Below are 17,898 nucleotides of genomic sequence, written 5' to 3'. Positions count from 1 at the left end.
AGGCAACACTGTGGAAATGAAAGCAAGAAGTAATGAAAGCAAGACATAATGGAATAATTCTACAAACATCCTACTGGGTTTACAATTTTCCAAAGGATTCACTTCTGATAAAAAGTGGCCTTTTTTTTTTTTTTTTTTTTTTACAGGAAAGCACTTTTTGGGCACTTCTCTGCATCTGGACACTTACAGAACAAGCTGCTGAGGGAGGAGTCTGTGGAGTCATTGGGGTACCACTGGGGATCGTGGCTGGGAGATGCAATCCAGTTCTGCTGAGGACTACTGGATGGGGACGGAAGACTTTTGGAACTGTCACTGCCATTCAGCTTTGCAGGAGAGAGAGAAACACCTTCACCTGTAACCAATGTCAGGGGGCACTGATTCAGTCAATGCAGTTACAGGACACTGCACCAACTTTTGTTTGGAAAGGAAAAGAATACAAAACAACAAGCCCCTCATCCATATATGCTAGAAAATAAAGGCCAAGAACAGAATTTTATTTGCAAAACAGATATTAAAAAAAAAAAATCCCACAAAAAAACCACAACCCAAGAACTGCTTTCTGGAAAAGTTTCTGCTGACATGTAAGATGCCAGTGATTTGGGATTTTCTTTTAACTTGACAGGCAGACTTTAGTTAAGCTCAGACTTACTGTACTGGCCAGAGCTGATGGCTATTTCGATGATGGAATCACTGATCTGAGTGGCAGGTTCCCCTTGGGAAAGCACATCTTCAGGTGGTCCGGGCAGGGAAATATCCAAGAGAGCAGAAACATTGGGAGGAGAGAGCCGGGTACTGGAAGCTTCTGATGAGGGCAGTGGAGGGGTGGACAGACCATTCTGGAGAGGAGTCTTGGCCAGTTCTGGTAGAGAAAGGACTGATGTGCCCTGTTAACAAGAAACAGAGTTAATTGTTGATAAATTTATGAAGAACTTGGAAATCTAAAAAGCACGGCTTAGCTCCTGAATATCAGATTAAAACCAGACTTTAAGAGGAAAAAAAAATCCAGTAGATAATATTCCTAAATTTAGAGGAATATATTATTTATATAATAAATTTGTATTATTTTCATGAAAAATATCTGTAAGTATGAGCAAATATGCTTCAGCCCGTATCCTGCCAAATCTCATCTGAAAAAACATTCCAAAGAATATTTAAAACACCTACACAACAGAAACAAGCATCTTTGTATAATCATGAAATTAACATAATTTTGATGAATCTACAAGAGAGTTCCTAAGAAATATGTATTAATTTGTATTTGTATAGGCAAAAACCTGTAACTGCTTGAAGAGTATATAGGTATTTTAGACTGATAACTCACTTTTTACTCACACTTTACAGCCAGACTTCCCAAAACTCAACTCATCTTTAAGGAGTCTCATTACCTCATCTCAGAACTGCAATTTTGTTTTTCTGATGTAGTGTACACAGCTGTCCTGAGAGCAAGACCAGAACCCAAGGCCCCATTACCCCAATAAATGTCTCACAGGTTCACTTCCTAACTTCTGTGCTATAAAAATTTTTCCTCTCAAGACTTTATGCTCTCCAGTCAAACTAATTTGATCTTTTTCACATGCAGGTGTCACAGGAAGGGTGGTAAAAGCTTCCACTGAAAACAGAACAGCCTGTATTCTGAGGCTTAAGTATCCAACACTAGGTCCTGGATCCCACTGGAGAGAGAGGTTGGGGACAGGATGGCAACACTCCCACAACTTACGTGCTGCCACAGTTACTCTTCAGGTATCTGTCTACGTCTTACTGGATCCAGCACAAAGAACAGAGATCCTCTGGACAGGATTCTGGCATTGCAATCGGGCTTTTAGTCTTAATATTCCTCCTTCAGCAACATCCAGGCAGCAGGACTGCCAGCTGCTGAAACCTCTCCTTGTGATGTCTAAAATACACTCATAGATAGAGCACAGCAATCATAAACTCCTCTGCTCCACCAAGAGATATGTAAAGCCTGTTTGTCCTTCACAGGACAGGCACTGTCAGCCTCACTGTGATTTTAGGGAACAGCACTCACACATATTTAAGCAGCTTTCCTGAATTTCTTTAAATTTCTTCAGATGCCAGCGATTTCATTCCCACCAGACAGTGCCAGTGGCGCACAATTACCTGGGGATGTGGGGTTTAAACCAGCAATACCAGTGGTGTTCTCACAGAACATTCCCCACTCCATGGCACTGTTCTCTCAGCACACACTGTACCTGGAAGCCATCAGGAACTGCCTCCTGCTCAGGCCGTGTCGGCAGGTTGATGAATGGTACCCGGCACCCAGGGCCTGAGCCCTGGAACACAACAGAAACCACATGAGTGACTAGCTGGGGAGGGAAGGGACAACGGCATATCACGGTTTATCCTCTTTATACATCTCATGTCTTTTAAAACCATCCATCAACTCCCTGGGAAAGTGACCAGGACTGACATGGACTAAGGTGTATCTTGAAAGAAACAGCAAGGAGAAATCAGAGTTCCCATTCCAAATACATCTCTAAAAGTCCATGTTTTGCGCCAGATTTCCTCCTGAATTAGTCTATTGAAATGCCACCTTTTTTTTTTTAAGCCAGATTTCTGGATGGCCAAGTTCAACACTCACAACTGCAAGCCACTTTACAGGATGGAAATCTGCTCAATGAGATGATGGTTTGATCCCTCAACCTCAAATACGCACTACACAACACAGGGTGCTTTGCCATGACAGCAGGGCCTACCACCAAGCCCCAGGAGAAAGTTCACAGAGGAGTCATTATAATACAGCTTTTTGACACAATGAAAGAGCAAGACACTTGTAAGTACTTGAAAAAAGCTCATTTAAGAGCCTCTGACCTCCACAGTGGTGATGGAGCTTCCGTTCTGATGTGCTACTGCTGGCTCCTGCCCTGTCACCACCGTGGGCACCGCGTCTGGTGACAATGGAGACACACCTGGCAAACCATCTGCATCCAGGACAGGCATAGGGCTGCCAGGGATAATGCCAGCACTTTTAGCTGCCAAGTCAATAGCACCTTGTGTGAAACAAAAAAAAAACAAAAACCACATTACAAGCCTTTTCTTCACTTTGCTGTGATTCTCTAAAAGATGATTTTTTAAAATGACCCAGAGGCAAAACTTAACCCACATAAAAAGTGGCAATGGGAACACTTGATCAGCTGGGTCAGCATCTCCTCTTCACCAACGGGAGCACTGCTTTTAGCTAAACGGTTTAACTTTTCTGTCCTGTTCCAACCTGTTACCAGGTATATAAAAACAGATGAGAAACATTCCAGTTCTCCCCCCACCCTTTCCTCCTATATTTTTGCTTTTTTGTCCTGCAAATTGGTAAGTATTTTGTTAGGCAATTTCTAGAAGTTTCCTGTGGGTTACTAGAGGGGCTCTAGAAACAATAGAGCCTTATTTCATTACCTTGCCTCTAGCAGCCATACAGACTCAATTTAAAACACTTAAGTTGTTACAAGGGTCAACCTCATCTGGACCTTTTAAAATCCACTTCAAACATCTGAATGTCTTTCCATCCCAAATAATCCTCTAGGTAAAACCTAGAGGCAGTCGCTGTTTTCACCTCACTAAGCATTCTAATGATGGGACCCACTCTCTGTTGCAAGACAGTTATCTGCCTGGGGGGCACCAGCACGGCTTTTATTGCAGAATTTGGAATGACTTACTAGACAGATGGTTGGTGGCCTGTGTTGGAAGAACTTTGGGCACAATTGGACGAGAAACAGCAGCTTTAGTCAGTGAGGACTGGATTGGCCGAAATGAACCTCTCCCTAGGGGGAAGGATTAATACCTCTCAGGCAAATGAAATCTAACACCTTTAAAGCAGAGCACAACACAATTCAGTGGAAGCAAATAAATTCCAAGCAGCAGCAAGCCCCAGGAATGCAAGTGATGGAGATGATGGAAGAGAGCTGAAATATGATGTGAACTAACCAGTGCCTTGCCACAGACACGCAACAGCAAGTGCTGCTGTGCTACTGGGGCTGCTCTCATATTGTCAGTGAAGACAACCCTTAATCTCATGCTGGCTTTGATGGGGGATCACCTGTACTACCACACCTGTACTCAAGAGTGTACCAGCAGAAAAGGACACATGGGCAGTGGATTGATTATACTGTATGAAATTTAGATAGTATGCCAGGTACTAGAGAAACTCCAATATAAAATCTAGACAAATGATTACACACTGCAGAACAAAAATTTCTAAGTAATTTGTTCCAAATTTTGTCTCCTGGTTGAGAACTCCTTGCTCTTCCCTACTTTCAGTATTGGGAAATGGAAGAAAAAAATTCTATCACAAGCCTGATTTGCTTAACAATGATCCAGGAGAACAATCCCATCATCCTGTGGGCTGGTGACACTGTTGTTTTGACAGGGCATTTTCCTCTTTTTAGAGCTTACTCCTTTATGCAGTTTTAAGGGTCACTTTTCAGACCAAAGAAGTGCTAAAAGAGACACAGACTCACCTGTAATGGATGAGTTGGATAAGATGGAAAAGGAACAGACATGCTGGGACGGATTTCCAGATGGCCTGGGGAGCAGTGTTCTCTATGTGAGAGAAACAATAAACCAGAACAAGATTTAAACACAGAGGGTAATGCTCATCTTTCAAAGCACAGAAGTTCATGAGACCATCCAGAATAAGCAGAGTATTTCCATGGCATCGCTACCACGCAGCAGACACAGCAATAAGGTCTGTGTACTCTTGATAAAGAAGTTACAGATAGGAATAATGTATTTTCTCTGTAAACTACTACAAGAGAAAATTTCCACGTGAAAAATTCTCAGAGAAATGCTGATTAGAACTATATTCCTCTCTGATTATACTTACAGTATTTTTCAAATCTCTCACAGAATTACAGCAGTGGTCTTAAGGACAGGACCTAGTCTCTGTGCAAACTGATCTTCCCTTAAAATTGAACAAGTGTGAATTTATGAGACACCTGTATGTATTTCAGAGCTCTTAAAAAACAGGGAATTGCACAGATCTGAAGATCCCAGGATAAAAAAAATTAGTCCAGGGGTAATTTCTGAGTCTCCTACTCTTATACAGAGAAGAGGAGACAAAATGGTATATTGGTACTTGGGAACTTTGCTTTCTCCACTAAGTTTCCATTATTTGGGTTTCAGATTTCTTGTTTGCTCCCTGCCTGTCCATGGTGTCCCAGTGGCACGTGCCTTTTCCCTGGGTTATCACAGCAGTCTGAAGGAGGGCAGTGCCTGTCTGCTGCCAAAGCACCACGACAACAGGCCACCTTTTCCATACGTCTCTTTGCAAACACCATTTTTTCCCCTGCAATCATTGTTCTTTCAAAGTGTGTTATGATTTATTTCACTACAGAGGTTTATACCCACCACAGTTTAACAGCCACTAGTGAGCAGGAAAAGTATCTAAAGGGAGATCTTGCTGTAGTAGGGCTGCCAGCTCCAACACTGCCAGCGCAGGACAGCACAGGGACACGCTGCCTCTGCCTCAGTACCAGCAGGCCCAGGAAGCAGAACCTGCTTCCAGACAGAGGGTTTTTTATTCTGCCAAACCACCTCAGGCACTGGACTTCTGCTGTTATTGATATTCCTCATTCAGCGAATGTAACATGGTTGGTTACACCAGAGACCAAAATGTCTGTTCCCTTCTATGTTCAGCTTCACTTTTCAAGTGGGTGTATGAGGGAAATTCAATTTTTCATTAGGTTCAAATCACTTTAGCCTTACTGATACCTACTCAGGGAGCAAAACAGGCATTCACACTTTGCTCTGACCTGTACTACCAACGGCTTCCGCAAGTGCCTGTTCCTTAACTTCCTGGGCTTTGGCAGGAAGAAGTCCGACTGCATCTGGACAAGAACAGGAAATGCATTACAAAGTATTTTAAGCATCCAGACACAGAATAAATTATACCCCCCAGACTCTGTTTGTCAGTAAAGTTGACTCTAATTAAGATACTGTTGTTTGTTTCAGACAGTACAATATCCTTTCTGCAACAGTCAGAACATTTTCCACCAAGAACATATTTTTTCTTTATGGAGATAAAGCTTTCTCCCCAAAAAAGGCACTTCACTACTTAACTACTGCAGCTTCCTATGAAGTTCTTACTGAGATTGTATTTGACTTAAATACGTGTTAAAACTAGCTGCACATCAGAAGGGGATCAGTTTTTGCTAAACCTGGCAAATATATTTGCTGGAGCAACTTAATTAGAGAGTGAACCAGTTTCACTGGGCTGTGTGATGGCATTCAGACTCGGGTCTGAACAGGTAATGTCACTTCAAAGCACAGTTATATAGTCCAAATCTGACTCATCTCAGCTAATACAACGTTAGACTTGAGCATCATGAGAAGCACCAAAATCCCAAAATCCCTGCGATACCTCCTGGAAGCTGGCTCAGGCTGCATTTCCCATTCAGTCACCTCACTTACACTGATGGTGTCCAGGTGCTGCCGGAAGGTCAGCTCTGCTTCCTTGCTGGGCAGGAACAGCTTCCCATGGCGGCTGTTGGGGGGCAGGGTTGTAGGGACTGCAAAGAGCCCACTGTCGGCCTCAGTGCTCCCAGAACTTGAAGGACCAGCCACCAAGAGAGGTCTAGGGAGGCTTCTCAAACCTAGAAGATTTTAACAGCAATTCAAATGAGATGAAATTAAAAAAAAAAAAGGAAGTAACTTTTAGTAACTGAAGGATCATAGGGAGAGCTGGGACTTAGGGATTCTGGCTCTGCCACCAGCTGTGTGTGATCCCAAGTCAGGAATCTCTCCATACTTCAGTTTTCCCCCCTGCAAACCGACAGTATTTACCCGCTTCACAGGGATACCACTAACATTCACTTGCTTTGAAATCCTTGGAAGTAGGGGGTTAAATGCCATTTTACACTGCTAAAGTAACTAGAATTGAAGCCCTCAGTTTTCAGCCCCATACAGACTGTGATAACCAGTTTATCTGTTATCTGTTCAGTTTGTAGGAATACTTGAGGGCCTATCGCAGTAAACAAACTATATATCCCCCACTCCTTACCTAGGGGAAGATAATACAAACACAGATCCATTACAAACCCATCATGAATGATTTATTTACACTCCCCACCCCCCTTTTCCCATAGTAATTCATGGATGCAGACCTGCCTCTTTCCACACAGTACACTGGGTTTCCTTACTCACTACAGCAGAGACATGCAACAGCGTTCAGAAGTGTTCTGAAGAACATCAAACTTTATTTACTGAACCAATAAATCTGCAGGTTTTAATTATCCTCCTGTTTAAAAGACGAAATGGCCACCTCCACCCTGCTGCTCTAAATTCTTTTTTCAAAGGTTAGTTAAAATTTCAGTGTGCTAATGTACCTAAAAATCAACTAAATGCAGAGAAACACATAAATTTGTGCCTCCTGCCTGACCAAATTACTGCAGGCATTAACTAGCACTGTGTGAAGATATAAAGGAGCTCAGTAATTACTGTATACTACAGGTTGCAATCCAGACCACAGAGAATCCTATTTTAGATTCAGAACACCCTTACCAGGGCTCATACAAGGGATTCAGTTTGTCTACCAAACAACCCAACTCAGGGTGGGGATCTCAGACTCAGTTACCCTTTTGACACCCTGGAATGCATCCCCAAGGCCCAGGTAGAGTTGCTGAAGGGCTGAACTAGTTAACTGGGTATAACAGTTGTACTGAACACACTTGTACTGCTCCTCTGTTCCCAAAACACTCAGCTGAAGCCAACGTGGCATCTTTGATACGTACAAAAGCAGGAATACATAGTCTGTGTTTTCCACTTTGCACCAAAGGCAACCTGCTTCCTAATAATATGTTAAAGCACAGAGCTACTTGTAACCCAGTGGTGCAAATCAAAGACTAACATGGACAATTATATTTGGCTTTGAATCACAGAAGCTCTATTCCAACAGAACAGGTCTCTGTTTCTAGGGGATCAGATAAAAATACTGTTATTTTCTTGCTGTTTCTGCCCAGGATCCTCAGTGGATGAACCTTATCCTTGCTTAAAATGCTTCAGAAAAAAATTTCAAGGCATTAGAGAAGCATGAAAATAAATGTTCATAAAAATGAATGTTGCAAACTCAGGAAGTTTGATTCTATTTCAAGTCTGACTTAAAAAGATTTAAAAAGTCCTTTGAGCCTGTGGATCTCACTGAAATGCAATTTATCTGTTTGATCTATTAAATTATTGCCTTTTACTAGATATTTAAGTAAGTGTGACCTTGCCTAGAAGTGCAATGAAGCTTTAGACAAAGGTGAAATTGTTATGTCATTTTAAATGAAAACCACTCAGAGCACCAACCAGATTTTACAGCACCAGTTAACCTGGTCCATTGCTTCTCACAGCAGGGGTGTGAAAAGGACAGCCTAAGAATCACAATTGGTCCCAGTAACCCTAACACCTTCACAGACTTTCCTAAAGTCATAAACAGTTGGTGGCCAATGCAACTGGGCTGAAGCACAGAACTGAAATTCTTGGCCTTCATGGCTGGGGCTCACAGGTTACAGCAGCTGTACCTGCTAGTAAAAGAAAAGGTAATTCATAATCATTCTGTACATTATAATGACAGAATCACAGACTGATTTAGGTTGGAAGGGATCTTAAATCTAATCTAATTCTAACCTCCTGCCATGGGACACCTTCCACTATTATCCCAGGTTGGTCCAAGCCCTGTCCAACCTGGCCTTGGACACTTCCAGGGATGGGGCAGCCACAGCTTCTCTGGGCAACCTGTGCCAGTGCCTCACCACCCTCACAGGGAAGAATTTCTTCCTAATATCTAATCTAAACCAAAAATGGCAGGATGGCACAGGAAATTTTCAGTAATTATTTATCAACAAACTTTACACCATGTATTTAGTCACCTGCTCCATGAGCTGATGCTCTCCTGAGATCCCACACCCTGTGCCCATCAGCTTGTGCTGGTTTGGGCTGGAAAGGAGTTCATTTTCTTCAGTGGGGCAGTTTTGGATTTGTGCTGCAAACAGTGTTGATGGCTCAGGGATGATCTGGTTACTGCTGAGCCTGGTTTACACAGCCTCAAGGCCTCGGCTGCTCCTCACCCAGCACTGCCAGCGAGGGGGTTGGGGGTGCACGAGGAGATGGGAGGGGACACAGCCAGGACAGCTGATCCCAACTGACCACAGGGGTATCCCAGACCATTTGGCATCATGCTCAGCATACAAAGCTGGGGGGAAGAAGAAGTTAGGGATGGACATTCAGAGGGATGGCATTTGCCCTCCCAAGTAACTGTTCATGTGACGGAGCCCAGCTGTTCTGGGGGTGGCTGAACACCTGCCTGCCCAGGAGAAAGGGGAATGAATTCCTTGCTTTGCTTTGCTTGTGTGGCTTTTGCATTTCTTATTAAACTGCCTTTATCTCAAGCCATGAGTTTCCTCACTTCTCCTCCTCCAGTTCTCTCCCATCCCACCAGAGGGGAGTAAGTGAGCAGCTGCATGGGGCTGAGCGGCCGGCTGGGGTTAAACCACGACACAGCTCCCAAAACCCACAAACACTCTGTAAGAGCAACTCAGGGGAGTCCTCCTGGATTGTGAATTGCATTACTGATGTGCACAATTATTCGAGATTCAAAGCAGAACTGAATTGAGGACAATTCTAAAGCAAATTTAACAGACACCAATGTTCTCAGACAGTGAAGTTCCTGAGAGTAAGAACAGTCCTTCTTCCAGTGTTCCATCACTGGGAAGTTCTCATCACCATGTGACATAGTAATGGGCAGATCTCTTCAAATGGATTTTTGGGAATACTCACCTGAGGAGCTGGAAGCAGCACCAGGAGAGAAAGTCTTGTTGTTGCGAAGGGCAGACTGATTCCGTGCGCAGCCTGGGCTCCTGGTGCTGATGGCAATCACCTTCCCCGGGGGAGTCAAGGACTGCTCCTCCTGAGCAGGCTTGATAGGGGATGTGGCAACGGAGCTCATCTCGGGCGTCTGCAAATGCACCTTAAATGAACACTGTGCGCTGGTACAACCATGTTTTGTGAAACTCACTCTACTCAGGGAACCTGGAAATTAAAATCTGACTAGGATACCTCACAGGACACTAAGCAATACCTTCTAGCAGGGCTGTGGGGCAGCTGAAATTCCCTTCCTACCTATTCAGCAGTGTTAGATGTCACCAGCTCACCATCATTATTATGTTACAATTGGGTTAACACTCAACAACCTTCACACAGTTTATGCTGGACGACCCCAGGATAGAAAGAAAAAGAAAAAAAGTGTTGGTTTTAATTCAGTGCAAAACTAATTTTCATAAACTCCATCCAGAGGGCTCTGGTGGGAAATACATCTGGACAAAAACATTTTGCTCTTAATTCTAATCAAGTAGAGTTTTGAATTTTCTCCCTTCCCTTCTCCTTCACACTGTAACACAGCACAAACAAGAGGCACATGGCAAGGTGCTTCACTAATTTTCCAGGCCTATCCAGTTGTTTCATTATGTTGTTTAAACTGTTTTCTAGAAATCACTCCCTTTTAAGGAATCTGTGTGCAATCCTGGGCTTCAAATTACCCCCTCCACTCAAATGCAATGCCATTTGGCACACTTTGTTTTATGCTGGTGATCTTCATTTAAGGAACAAATCACAGCAGAGCTGGCTGTTTGGGCTGTTACAGATTATCTGGAGAAAACAGCAGGGATGCACACAATCAATCCTTCCTCTTAAAATACCCTGTGGCAAAAATATTATGGTTTCTGTCATTATTTGATGAAACGCAACTTTAAAATGGCTACAGTACTTCCAGTGAGGCAGTAAATATCCTCCTGGCCTCCGGAATATCAGTGCCATTACATTCATGCTGCAATGAGAGTGTCGTCTTCTGAAACACAGCAAGAATAAAGTGGTATTTGATCAATGAAAGGGTGTGTTCCTTCTTTTTGCTGGAATGTATGATATGGTACACATCTGATAGAGCTGCTCTATTGTTCAGTAGCACTGTGCTGCTTTTATTTAAAAAAGTGACAGGGAAACACATGCAAATCATAACTGCTGGTTTTTTCTGCCCCCTCTTCTACCTCTCTCCCCCCCAAGTCTCAGGGATGTCCCTCTTTGTAGTCTGTAATTGTTTTATCATGTCATGCCTAGCTGTCACCTGTGTCACCAGAAGTAGAAGTAGATGCCAAAAGAGGAGACAGTGTCCCAGATCTGTGAGATGTCAGACCAAAAGCCTTTGCAGTTTAAACAAAGTCTATATGTGGAGCTGCATCTGAACAAAGATGGGTTTAAATTTATAAAATCCTTCATTCTATGTCTACAGAATCGGGATCAAAAGGAACTTTGATGGGGGCTAAGTCTGCACCAACAAAGAAAGATCAAAGAACTCTGTGTTTGGGAACAGGGATACATTTGCATCCCGGGCTGGAATAGGATCTTAACTCATCGTATCTCCATCACAGGCATATGAGCAGATCTACTGAACTTGGTGTCTTTTTAAAAGGTGTTTTACTAAGTTTCAAAGGGCTGCACTAGGTGGAAATGGCTGCCGAGGTATCACAGGGCAGATCTGAAATACAGGTTACAAAGCACAAGAAGAAAAGTTTGTTCATTCTCTAAGGTCTGCCTAAGGAAGAAAGTATTTTTCTGGGACTGTTAAACAGCTATCCTGGAGTCTGGGAACTTTTACATATATCAATTGTGGCAGGCACAGTTCTATTGCCTCTGCTATTCCAAAGAAATACATTCTTTTCACTCTCACACTTAGTGTAATTTGAACTACATAAACATTGAAAATCAAGGGTTGCAGTTTTCATGCAGAATATTAATCTCGACCAGGCTCCATTTCCCACAAAAAGTTGGACCAGATGATTTTCCAAGCTCCCTTCCAACCTGGGCTGTTCTAGGGTTCTGTGAACTAAGATAGGACAGAAGGCACCTGCCTCACCTCACCTCACCACTGATGTCTCCAGCAGTCACATGAAATGTTCACTGGACCACCACTGAGAGTCACAGCAAACCAGAAACTAAAAGGCAGTGTAAAAAGCATATTGAAGCAAAGTCCACTCTGTAGCCAGCTGGGTTGTGTTGTGGTTTTTGGGTTTTTTTAAACACAGGAACCTCCAAAGATCTAGACAAGGTTAGTAACTGATTTACTGTGAACACACAAGTGGGCAAAATTATTCCCCAAATCAAACTAGAGTTCAGTATCTGGAGCACAAACAAGAGCTACTTACTGGTTTGGGATTGACCTCGGTAGAAATGAGTTTCAGAAGGCAGTTCAGGAGTCTCTGCTTGTGAAAGGTGGGACACGCAGGGACAGCACTTGACTCAGACGTCTGCTCTCTAGCATCCTGGGTTTCTGGCTCCAAGACAGCCAGCCAGTCATATTCCAGCTGCAGCTTGTTCGGTTTGCCCATCATGAGGTAGACTTCAGCCAGCGTAAGGCTCTCAGAGGTTCGCAGACTCCATCCTTCTTCTCTGACCTGTTGGGAGAGCCGGCTTGGGTCGTCCTTGAGAGACTTTGTACTGGATTGTCCCTGAGGTGGAGGTGGAAATGAGGAACCCAGCTTCTCCTGAGAATCCTCCATTACTGCATCCGTGATATCCTTGGTACAAGTGTCGAGCTGCTGGCCCTGGCTGTGGCTGGCCTGAGTTTCACATCTGGATGGGCCGCTGCTGGGGGAAGCCACACCACCTCTCAGGAGCTGGGAACAGAAGTCAGAGGTCTCTGCACTCCTCCCGTTTGGAAAAGCCACCGGGGAAGCGTTACCAGCTGCTGGAGCTGCGTCTTTCCCATGCAGTTTGTCTGTGCAAGAACATTTCTCTGGGACAATTAGGTCCTGGCAGGACTTCATGTACCGTGGGAACGGATCGAGCAGAGACAGCTCCTCCACATCAGGGATCTTGCTGCAAGCACATGCTGTGCTGCACGAGGGCAGCACAGCTGCCTGGTCACCAGCCAGGACCTCCCTGCCCTCCACACAGAAGGCCACTAAGCTCAGCTTTTCCTGGTGCCCCCCTGGATCCTGGAGTCCAGAAGGTGGTTTCTGGATGGAATTGGTGATGCCAAGATTCGAGGCTGTTCCTTCCACCTGGCCAGGCTCTGAAGCACCATCTTCAGTGCTTGCAGAAACTTCAGCTGTGGGCTGCAAGGTTCTGCTGGGCTCTGTAGTGCTCTCTGCCCTCCCCACACCCTTACCCTCTGCTCCTCGCAGGTATTTCAGCTGTCCCCTTGCTGTCCCCTGACTGCTCTGAATGCCCAGGATTTGGGCAGGGGGGAGTAAGTGAGAGTCTTTTGTGTTCTGTTTGCATTTGCCCGTTTCCTGCCAATGCACAGTGCAGAAAGCCTTGGAGTGCACCACTCTGGCTACCCCGGGCAGTGGAGTGAGGGTACAATTCTCTCCTGGAAAGAGATGGAGCATCACTTTCTCCTCTGAGAAGTTGCCTCTTGTTTCTGAGCCTCTGGAGTCTTGAAGCTGCTGTTCTTCTAGTGTTTTACGCTAAAAAGATGTGTCAAAGAATGTAACAAACATCTGCCCCTTCCAAACAAGCACCTGGGAGACTATTTTGTAAGTTTAAAAAAAAAAAAAGGTAGTTGATCAAGTGTTCTCTATTCAGCCCAGATATGAAGACACTATAATCAGAAATAAGGTCCTTTGTGGTGATAAAGACTACAGCAAAGACCTGCTACAAGTACAAACTAAATCTCCGTTGCAGACAGAATTACTTATCTCTGCTTCACACCCCACTGTAATTGTAAAAAAAATCCCACCCCCAAACAACATATCCCAAACAAAACCAAGCAAAAACTCCAACGTCACCGCACAGCAAAGCAGCCTCTCCTTTCTGTGCAGCAAACTCCACCTTACAGGCCGTGAGATCCTTCGAAATTTCAACTGATATACTGCTGCTCTTCCAGGCTCACAAATTGAAGAGAAAAGCCTGAATGAAAGGCCCAAGAACAGGATAAAATAAAACAGTCAGGAGGAGAACAGAACAGCTGTCAACTCACAAATCCTTCTACTGCATGGATCAGAGTTCAGAGGCAGGGACACCCCAAATGCTGTTTGTCTCAGACAGTGCACAGATAACAGCAGCTTGACAAGAAGCTTAAGCCTTCATTGGTGAAACTGCACAAAGTGCAAAGATCTGTCTTTAAACTCTTTGCTGAAATTGGAAACAGAATTGTCAGTTATTATCCAGGCTCTGAGGGGGTCACCCATCGATAATGAACCAAACTAAGATCACTGTTTGAGGAAATGAAGCAGAAGCTTCATTATTCCTCACTAGCTTTCACGGGATCAAAGCAGAGAAGAGTTGGGGTCAAAGTGGAACATTGGGGGATCTCCCATGAAAGCTTCTATTAGTAATGCTGAGACTGACCTCTACCTTTACTGAGCAGAGACTCTAAATTTATGAGGTAGATTCACTTTTCTGATACCAAACTGAACTTAGAATTGGAAGGGAACTGCTCCCAGGACACACAGCACATGGAACAGACCGAGCAGGAAAAGGATACAATCCGCACTTCATGGAGAGCCCACTTCTGCTTCAGGAACTCAATGAGGCTGGAGACCTTCCGATGTAACTCCACGATCATCCTGTATGTGAGAGAAACAGAGGAGGGAACAAAAACAAATGTCAGCAGCAGGTCAAGTCATAGCCTCAATGCTGGAAGGGGAATTAAGGAATAAACTGGTATTCTATAATGCTAGCACAGAGAACACACCTACTGCTCCCAAGCTCTGAGAAAAAAACCCAACAAAACCAAAAACATATGTTATCCCACAACTTTAAAATCTAGATAACTCACATCTACAACTCACACAATCTAAAAGCCTGTTAGATAAACCTGACTGTCATGATTCAAGAAACTAGTTTTTTTCCAAATGGAAGAAGATAGGAAAAGATGGCAGGATTTAGCTGAACTGCAAAAGTGTAGGCAAAGCACAAACCTACCACAAAGTACAGAAAGAAAGACAAAAAGGGGCACAAAACACTCATTTACTTTTTGAAAGCATTTCACAAAATAAACCTAATACATTCTTCTGAATGGAGATTTTTATCATGATCTTTGGTCACTACACTGAAGTGTATTTGAGCCATATTTGAAAGAACACTCAACACCATAGGCCCCATGAGTTCTGGACAAGGTATAAGTACCAGGATGAACAGCCACTGATGACACTGGAACAGCAGCATCGAAGTCCTTTTGCAACAGAAACTAAAGATACCTTCCATGCTGCTCATATAACTGGGTGCAGGTGCAATATTCAGAGCCTTGGTGCAGGCACCTCTGACCACTGTGCAACTTCCCTCCTCTCTGTCTGTGGTACATTAAATATAAATTTTTGTGGAACCACTGCTACGATCTCCGTTTTCTTTGCACTCTGCTGTGACAATAAGTGGCACAAAGTATATTCATCTCCAAAGCTCCTATATTACTCAAAAGACATAAAGAACACTGGTAATCTCATTTTCCAGTGTGATAGGTCATGTTTACAAATCATCCACTGTGGCCGGACAAAGGCTTCAGACCAAGTACATTTAGGCCACCTGCATTATCAAAGAGAACCCTGAACTCCCAGGGACCTGGGAGTTTGGATTGGAAGGAAGCTGAAGATGAGCCAGAGTGTGCCCAGGTAGCCAAGAAGGCCAGTGGATCCTGGCCTGTATCAGGAACAGTGTGGCAACAGGACCAGGCTTGCCCTGTACTCAGCACTGGTGAGGCCACCCCTGGAGTGCTGTGTCCAGCTCTGGGCCCCTCAGTTCAGGAAGGACATTGAGGTGCTGAAGTAGGTCCAGAGAAGAGCAACAAGGCTGGGGAAGGGACTGGAGCACAAGGAGAAGAGAGGCTGAGGGAGCTGGGGCTGTTCAGCCTGGAAAAGAGGAGGCTCAGGGGAGACCTCATCACTCTCTACAACTACCTGACAGGAGGGTGTAGCCAGGTGGGGGTTGGTCTCTTCTCCCAGGAACCAGCAGTAGGACAAGAGGGCTCAGTCTTAAACTGTGCTGGGGGAGGTTTAAGTTGGATATTAGGAAGAAATTTTTTAGAGAGAGAGTAACCAGCCATTGGAATGGGCTGGCCAGGGAGGGGGTGGAGTCAGCGTCCCTGGAGGTGTTTAAGGTGAGACTGGATGTGGCATCAGTGCCATGGTCTGGGAACCACAGCGGGGTTGAACTCGATGATCTCAGAGGTCTTTTCCAACCTGGCTGATTCTATGAAGAAAGAGGAAGGGGCTTGGATGCTGCTCATCTATTTTCCTGTTCTAATCTGAGCAGCATAATCAGTTCTGCTACCTAAGCCGGGGGTTCTGGGCAAGACTCTGCACTCGAGCCCACGCGTGATTATTCCGTGGCTGCAGCTCCACAGGGACCTTGAGAGGGAGTCGTACTGGCTTCTGGTCCTCTTCATCACTCACACCTGAGGAAGATGAAGCACAAAGGGTCAAAGCAAGGACAACTCAGTCACAACGCTGTGTGCTCAGTTACATGATAAAATCCACCAGACACCAGCATCACCTACAGACAAGCCAGCAGCTCAACTTCACCACTGGAGCCTGCTTCCTTAATTACCTTCTGTTCCAATGTGTTTATTCTTATCCTTGGACACTGCAGCGGTACTGGAGATTCCAGCTGTGCAAGCAGTGTCAAAAATCAGGTTGTTGGAAACTTGAAAAAATACAGTATTTCAGACCTTTTGAACAGCCTGATTCTACTTACTTGGGAACAAGGAAGAGAAGGAAAACAAACAAACGAAATCACACATAACTGAATGGGAGAAGGTAAAGAAACATGGAAAATGCTTAATGCTAGACACCATAGTGCTCCTAATTCACTGGCAAAAGGGACTAACCTGCACACACAGTCAAAGTATAGTGGGTAAAGCAGTAGTGAGCTGATCTAGTGTGCTAGTGAGAAAACTGGGTGGGTCCTGAAGTCACTGGGATTATTCAAGCAAACAGGCCAAGACAGACAACAGTGACACATCCATGCTCAGCACAAATGTGCAATAGCCCAAATTTCCCTGCCAGTGATGGACACACCACAACAAGCCCACTCATTCTCTATTCTTCCAACCATCTGCTAAAACACCCCATGTTCCAGCATCTCTTACTCACCATCTGGATCACAGAGTTTCTTCAAAGCCCTGCACATGGGAGCTTTGATACGCAGGTTTCTGCCTTTGTAACGAACAGTCGTAGCCCTGGTCACGTGGAAAGAGAAGTACTTAGAGGCACCAGTAACAACAGTTCCTGAATACAGACATATCAGGGACACGGAGCCAAACACAATCATGGCTACAGGAATGAACACAGGAATGGAAGGCTCTGCAGTGCAGGTTCACAAGAGCATTCAGTCTTTTCTGTCACCTTACTTTTTCACTGTGCAAATGCTACTTTTATTACCCTCCTCTTCCAGACTTTCATGAAACACTGGGCTGTCCACTCAGGGAGGGACTGCTGTTTTATAAGTGGACCAGGACTGTGCTACTTGCGTTGAAGAGCACCCACACAGACAGCTGTTTCATAAAAGACAAGTGGGTTTGTTTTAGTCTCCCCTTTATACTCCTGACTCTTAATTACGGGAAGAAGAAGTCTGAATTTCCATTTTTCCATATTTCCATTTTCCATTTGGAAATATCCCCACCTCCTCTGGTGCAGTCAGGAGGTCTAAGAGCTTGTGCAGGAACCTGAACAAAGTAACTTTTACAGTATGATTTAGCTTCAGTATCAGATCAGCAGTTTCAAAGATCCTTAAAAGCCAGAGGTCATTTTTATTTTCACACAGTGGAACTACTTGATTTCTTCACTCCATCACTCCTGGTTTTTTTTTAGGGACTTCAAATGCAGGAACTGAGCCCAACCAAGCTACCAATGGCAGCAATACTACCCAAAACTTGAAACATTAAGCATCAGCTAGCATAGAAGCGGCAGGATCGAACACAAGTCC

The 17,898-nt window shown here is 44.4% G+C and overlaps 1 protein-coding gene across 4 annotated transcripts in view; it reads right to left on the bottom strand.

Moving 5' to 3' along the window:
* CRAMP1 (cramped chromatin regulator homolog 1) overlaps positions 1–17,898 on the bottom strand; it is a 48,024-nt gene that overhangs the window by 7,365 nt on the left and 22,761 nt on the right. For 2 of the 4 annotated variants that reach the window (XM_018067579.2, XM_018067581.2), the window contains exons 6-18: positions 17,067–17,152; positions 16,246–16,369; positions 14,465–14,546; positions 12,180–13,445; positions 9,763–9,940; positions 6,418–6,599; positions 5,760–5,834; positions 4,467–4,548; positions 3,666–3,770; positions 2,830–3,008; positions 2,211–2,291; positions 650–884; positions 188–352 (exon numbers count right to left, since the gene is read on the bottom strand). In XM_018067579.2, coding sequence (XP_017923068.1) covers positions 188–352; positions 650–884; positions 2,211–2,291; positions 2,830–3,008; positions 3,666–3,770; positions 4,467–4,548; positions 5,760–5,834; positions 6,418–6,599; positions 9,763–9,940; positions 12,180–13,445; positions 14,465–14,546; positions 16,246–16,369; positions 17,067–17,152 — 2,840 coding nt within the window. Of the gene's footprint in view, positions 1–187; positions 353–649; positions 1,895–2,210; positions 2,292–2,829; positions 3,009–3,665; positions 3,771–4,466; positions 4,549–5,759; positions 5,835–6,417; positions 6,600–9,762; positions 9,941–12,179; positions 13,446–14,464; positions 14,547–16,245; positions 16,370–17,066; positions 17,153–17,898 lie in introns of those variants that run through there. The other 2 variants (XM_018067582.2, XM_018067583.2) reach the window with 2 other exon arrangements.

Source organism: Manacus vitellinus, unplaced genomic scaffold (genome assembly GCF_001715985.3).
Source record: "Manacus vitellinus isolate BGI_N305 unplaced genomic scaffold, ASM171598v3 scaffold_12_pilon, whole genome shotgun sequence".
Classification (NCBI taxonomy): Eukaryota; Metazoa; Chordata; class Aves; order Passeriformes; family Pipridae; genus Manacus; species Manacus vitellinus.
This window is presented reverse-complemented; position numbering and strand designations above follow the sequence as displayed.